The sequence below is a fragment of the Morone saxatilis genome, unplaced genomic scaffold (genome assembly GCF_004916995.1).
Source record: "Morone saxatilis isolate NCDOM2014 unplaced genomic scaffold, NCSU_SB_2.0 Contig6, whole genome shotgun sequence".
Lineage (NCBI taxonomy): Eukaryota > Metazoa > Chordata > Actinopteri > Moronidae > Morone > Morone saxatilis.
Genome location: NW_023340206.1, coordinates 280,490 through 287,200, shown reverse-complemented (window position 1 = coordinate 287,200; position 6,711 = coordinate 280,490). Strand labels below are relative to the sequence as shown.

General features: G+C 37.8%; 1 protein-coding gene across 1 annotated transcript in view; it reads left to right on the top strand.

The window, feature by feature from the left end:
• The window catches only part of LOC118340025 (diacylglycerol kinase zeta-like), a gene marked incomplete in the record, with an annotated part of 80,140 nt that overhangs the window by 52,967 nt on the left and 20,462 nt on the right, over nucleotides 1–6,711 (top strand). The window contains 2 exon segments of the mRNA XM_035677867.1: nucleotides 3,590–3,669; nucleotides 3,871–3,915. Coding sequence (XP_035533760.1) covers nucleotides 3,590–3,669; nucleotides 3,871–3,915 — 125 coding nt within the window.

Here is a 6,711-nt window from a genome sequence, read left to right as displayed (position 1 = left end):
CTGAGTGAATGTCTGTGAAAGGGTAAATGTGGCACTAGTGTAAAAGCGCTTTGATTGGTCGGAAGACTAGAAAGGCGCTATACAAGTACAGGTCCATTTACCATTTACCAAATTGAACCTTATGGTGTGCCCCACTTTGGACAGCTCTGCCTGAGAATAATGGTTGTCAACCTTAATAGCCATCCTACACACAGTTTGCATTATGTGAAATAGCTCCAAACAATACTTCTCTTAATTCACCCACATGTGTTTGTGTCAGAGTTGGATTATTAGTCTGGAGCGCAAAGTAGTGCCCTATGGGGAGCTTGCACAGGCAGAAACTGATCCTGTTTTGGTATTGATTCTATTGACGATAAAATTGATCAACGTAGTAGCCTATCTGTAGTATCAATATTTTGGGATCAACCAATTGATTAGCAAATGAGGAAAAAAAATTTAATTAATTTTTAATGATTTGGTTATGGAAGATCACATTTTTAACCAGCTGATTTGGGCTTGTCAGTATATGAACAAGATGTCTACCAGCAGGGTCAAGAAGCTGCGGGTTGATGTACTTAAATGACAGCAGCATCTTCAGGCTGAAGTGGGAAAAAAACTGCTTAATGATTAGAAGGTGGAACAGTGATAATTTTTAGCTTTCTCTCCATCCTGCATCACAGCCTCTACTCTTCGCTCCTCACTGCTGCTGTGGTGCAGCTGTATGTGTGTGTCTGTGTTCACATGAAAAATGTATTTGATTTACATACTGCACACACACACACACACACACACAGAGAGAGAGAGAGAGAGAAAAGAGCATCACCGATGTCTCAGGAATATAGGAAGGGAAAGCTCCTCTATCTGTCTCTCTCTCATTAGGAACAATTACACTCAGCTGGCTTTGCAGCACACTTACAGTCAGTGAGATTTTTCAGAGTTTTGACACAGGGTGGCGATGTTACCTTTTACAGTATTCTAAGCAGCACACTTTATAATACTGAGCTCTATGTTGATGTAAATGTGGACATGGTTTTTTTTGGTTTGTTCTGTTCTGTGTTTTGCATATCATTTGTATGTACTGTGCAGGGACTTCAGCCTAAGCCATGGTGGAAATATGTATATGTATTTCATACTAACTCATATTAATAATTCAAGATCACTTTTTCCAATTTAATCCCAAAGTGTTTTTTCTATTGGTTTTAGATTATCATCATTTTTTATATCTTATCCTTTGTTACTGCTATCTTAGTTTGAGTTGTTTTCTGATTATGTAAATCAATCACTGCTCTCAACTTGTGAATGTGTCACACTTGGGGAGATGATAAAAATATGTTTCGTACCCTGAGGCACACTGCTTATATCATCTCAATGGCATTTTTCTTACTGTGGCTCTGTATTCCACCCTGAACATGGATTGAATATAGAGATTGTTTAATAGAAATTTGGATCGACCTTTCATAACTGCACTGGTACAGTTACGCAAGAACTATAAGGGACTTTGAACGGTTTAGTAATGATTCTGATCAAATTATATAGTTCATTGCTCATATAGCAGGTGACAAAATATTTTCTTTGTCCAAAGAGATTTAAGAAAATTTCAAGTCATTGTTTTTGACAACAAAATTGCTGCCTCATTTTCAATAATGTTCCAAGAAATACGGAATAACAAGATAATAATGCCTTTATGTAAGGGATCTCAAACTGCCAGCCTGGCCAATTCCAGCCCTCCATCCCCCTACCTCCAGCCTGCGAAATGATGTCAAAAATATAATATAATCCGACCTGCAAGATTATTGTATTTACTATTTTTTCTAGTTTGTTGTTTCATATCAATTTAAACTACCCCTTCATAAACAATTAAGATTAAAACACACAATTTTATTTTTAAAAATGTATTGTGTGTTTGCTTCAAAATAATGGCAAAGCTCAAAGGTGCCCGCAAATGTCTGCAAATGCTTAATAAGAAAATAACAGGTTTAGTTGTTTGATCTACACAAAGATGATCTAAAATTATCATATAAACATGTATAGAAATTGCTGTTTGCATTTTTTTTGTTAAGTATGATGTAAGTAATGGAAATATTTTCAGAATATTGCTTTTTCTTGTTGTACTTTTATGTTGACGAGGTCTTCCTATGGGATGGCAATGCTAGCAGTGGCAAGCCCAAGCTAATTTGAATTTGAGACCCCTGCCTTATGTGAATGTAAACTCTACAAACAAACATATTTTTAAATGGCCTATTTCTGAGGAATGTCTGGAGTTTGTGTGTTAGCAAAAAAGTGAACAGGCTACACTTCTGACTGGGTTTCAGTGGGTGAAGTTTCCACTGCTTGTTCCCAGTGCAGTCTTCCTCATTGAGGTATTTAGTATCAATGAGAGGTGTGTGTGGGTTCAGGAGCTTCTTGCTCGGTTTGACGGCTCTTCCAGCACGATGAGCTGTGTGATGTTCAGCCAGCAGTGTTGTGTTGGTGCAGCAGGCCTGCTCTGCCTCAGGGAGCAGTCTTTATTGTTTCTACGATTTACATTGGCTTACTGGTGATGAGCCAGCTTGGTCATGCTCATTTAATAAAATAAAAGACATAAACATAAATGTGGCTCTGAATTTTAGTATCAGACATGACTTGTCAGATGTGGAGTTATTCAATATTGATGTAATTCTTGGATACTAGGCTGCACCACCATTTGTCTCAACACTAGACAAATGTGTCATCCACTATCTTGCTATATCGTGCTTTGTTTATATTCTGCACAGAAATTATGTTTACACTCATTTTCTTTGTGATATTTAACAACATTCTGTTACTTCAAAATAACTTCCAATATGCCTGGTCTCTTCTCTGAAAATGAGACAACAGCTACACAATCGATATTTGTATGTTCTTTAATCCACTCTGATCGTGTTTGGCAGTGGAGATGTCTTTGTTAGGTGTGTGTTAGTGAAATGCAGATTACTGTGTCTTTCTTCAACTTGCTTCTTGTTCATTATTAACAATTCACTGTCATGGGGAACAAAAGACAGTTGTGCTTCCCAATCCATTTTGTAGTGTTATGTTTAGTATATAGTGTTTGTTGTTGTAATACCTATTTTGGCCACAAGAGGCTGAAGTGCAACCCTATCCATGTTCTAAATAGGAATTTTAACTTCTGCATGTACTCTAAACACAAGGTACATATATTGTATATATAATGCTTTTTATTTCACCTGTTTTTATTTAAAAAACAACAATGTTTTAGATTATACTTGAAAAATGGATCAACAGACTTTTTATTTTCTCATTTTGCCTCTCAGGGAATCTTTCTATGTTCTCAGAAATAATTCCAATATACTTTACAGCTTAGTCTCATCTCAAAACTGTGTGTCAGATTTTTGTTGGTGGTTCCCAGCTTTGGTTCTCAGCACCCACAGTGCTCTTGGTGTCCATGTTATGGTTGTCCATACTTCCATATATTTAATTACATTCATATGGAGTCCCAGGTCTATGTCTGTCACTGCTAGATGACCAGAATTAAAACAGCACTCACAGGGTCCTGAGGACTGAAGTTGAGGACCACTGTATAAGTAGATATCAAAGTGTGTTGGATAATTGTCTTGTTCCTCTGTATCTCCAGCCATTCCACTGGGACTGATTGTGGTTCCTGGTGACAGCGACTTAGAAACCTGCAGAGAACACATCCAGCGTTTGCAAGAGGTAAGAAGTGGGGACGGTGGTGGGGTGTCAAGTTGTATTATGAGTTCCATATATGTGGCTGGTACTGTGGGAAGGGCTTGACTCACTCTGACTGGTTAAGCAAGTACATGCAAATTCCACTGTGCTGCTTCACAATTTGAGTTGTCAAGCCTATAGACTGCTCTTCTCTCTATTCTCCTATGCTTCCACTTTCCTTTCTAGGACTTCTGCTCTGTCCATCACTCCTTCAAATGCATGGGAACGCAGGTTGGTAGTTTGCTGCCAAAGTTTGTATTGTGGTTTTGTTTGGCTCAGAGGCACACGGGAAAAGAATATTAAACATTTTATCTGAAAATCTTACAGGCCTTGATTATCAGTCAGTTATTTCCTGTATGTTTCATTAACAATGAGTACAAACAAGCAAGCAGCACTTACTGAAAAATCATATCACACACACACACACACAGGAAGTATTTTGGCTGCCACCAGAATTAAATGTAATGTGTCAGTGGAAGAAAGCTAATGTAAGGAGATGAGAGCACTTTAGCAGGCACTGTAAGACCTTGTTAAGACCATTATGAATGCAATTTAAGACCTATTTAAGATCCATATTGGCAAAAAAAAATAGGAAAAGATATGTTTTGGTTTTGTTTTGTAGTTGTACGATCAATTCATTCATTTCCCCAAAAAATACAAAACGAAACTGAAAAAGGCAAACTTATAAAAGTCAGCCAATACATTTTTAAGACCTACTGGATTTAAGACTTTTTAGGACCCCGCAAACACCCTGATTTTGAGATAAGAATCAAGTGAACAATTCACATTACAGTAGTAAATGTGTACACAAAAGTTATCATTTACACTAAAGCTACCAAACCCCTTGGCCATTCCATGCCTGTATGACTGCTTTGCCGATGCTGTGATTGTGGCTGTGGCCATGGCTGTGCTTTGGTTGTTATAATTATGGCTGAGAAATGAGTTTATAATGGCCATAACAGTAACTACATGCAGGAGTTGTGTTTGTGCAGTGAGCTGACGTGGTTTGCTGGCTGAGTGTAGTATTAAAACTACTGTATTCCTGAACTCCTGTGGTGTATTGGTAACACATCTTTCATATCTGATAGAAACACAAGGCTTTCAACGCCTGTGTGTATTCACAATGCTTTCTTGGCTAATGTTAACAGGAGTAGTAAAGAGTAGTCACATTACAGCATAGCCAGATCCATAGTGTCATAGATTCAATCACAAATGCAAATAAACAATTCCCACCAAGACCCTTTGGTGAAATGTGTTTCCAAAGATTTAACGCTTTTTTTAAGATTTTACTGCCACATGCAAGGACACTCTCCGAATAGCAATAAAGAAAAAGATTCAATTAGGAGGTAACAGACTGCTCCACCAATTTTGCTGCACTTCTTTTAGGTTCAAATTGTCTTAGTTTTTAAAAATCAAACCATCAGACTCCTGAGTGAAGCTCCCTGTCTGAATCCAGTGCGGAATTTTGGTTGAAAGGTTACATCTGACACCAGTTCTGATCTGTGCCAGTGTGAGTGACTGACACCTGGAGTCTAGTTAAAGAGAGGTCTAAATGTTCCACCGATATGAAATCATCCAACACACACACACACACACACACACACACACACACACATAAACACACAAATATACACCATTCTAAACAAACACCCACACACATAAACAGAACAGATTCAGTACTCTAGGGGTTACAAAGTACAGAATGTGGTAATGCATTACACAACACAATAAGCACACACAGGTACACAAATAAAACCATGTTTTGAAAAGGATCAGGAAAAAGAATCCTCTTAGTCATTTCAAATTCCACTTAGAATGAAGACATCCTGACGCTTTAGTCATCATTAAATCAACACCACAGTGAGATGGAAATGTAATGAGAAATTATATGATTTATTGGTAGATTTTCCAGAACACTTTTACAACCCTCTCATTATTACTCATTTACCTGACGTCATGTCTGATACATTTACTGCAAACAAAGTTTTAACATCTGTTACTGATGTGGCATGTGAGAGAATAATCTTTCTTCAAAATATCATTAATTTACAACTCACCACTGCTCTGCAGTTCTGCTGGCAACTTGGCAAGGAAGAAAAATGGCTTTAGACCTTTGTCTTGTGTGTCAGATGCTAAATATCACATGAGGATTGCGGCTCTATCTATTACGGTCCTTTCATGTTTGAACAGTCATTATGGAACATCTCCCTAATGGAGACCTAAATGCCATTACTTTAACAGATAAATGAAACAGCAATGATACAGATTACTCGTCTGAACAGGGCTATATTCAGCCATACCCAGTCCAGACAATGACTGGGAGAAAAGTAAAATAAAGAGTTTGTCTTTTGTACTTGTTGTACAGAAATTATTCCACCTGTTTCTAGACATTAATGTCAGGTTGCTAAATAAACTAAAGCCCTAACTAAAAGAGCCACTACTAGAGTAGTACAGGCCCTCCACCCTCAGAGATGAGGGCCATGCCCATTAGAACCACATAGTCTAAGACATGTAGTCATACAGTCATGGAATCTGTTTAGGCCAGGCTGAGATGGCACGTTTGGTCATTAATTTAACCTCTTGGTCCAGCACGTCTGAGTGCATACACATCTCACACATAGTACCGTAACTACTTAGATTTTTATTTTTATTTATTTTTTGCTGTGCTGTAGTATTTGTATGAAAGCTTGTAAAACACACAAACTGTGAAGAAATATATTTCTTAAGTTGTGTTTGAATAACGGGATTTTTTTATGTGAATAAAATAACTTCAGCTACTGTGTTTGTTTCAGCTTTTTGAATTAAAGTTCCAGAGTAGATCAGGCCCCAGCTTGAATCCAAGTTGTGTGTGCGGTTCATGGAACACCCGTTTTCATCCACAGCCATTTTGCTGCATTTTCTGCATTGTCTGTGATGGTCATGATGGTTCTCGCCCTTTGAAATCATTTGTCATGCTGCAGAGAAGCTTTAAAGGGGAACTTGGCAACTTTTTCAGCTTAATAAACCCGTTTAGAAATCATTTGGATG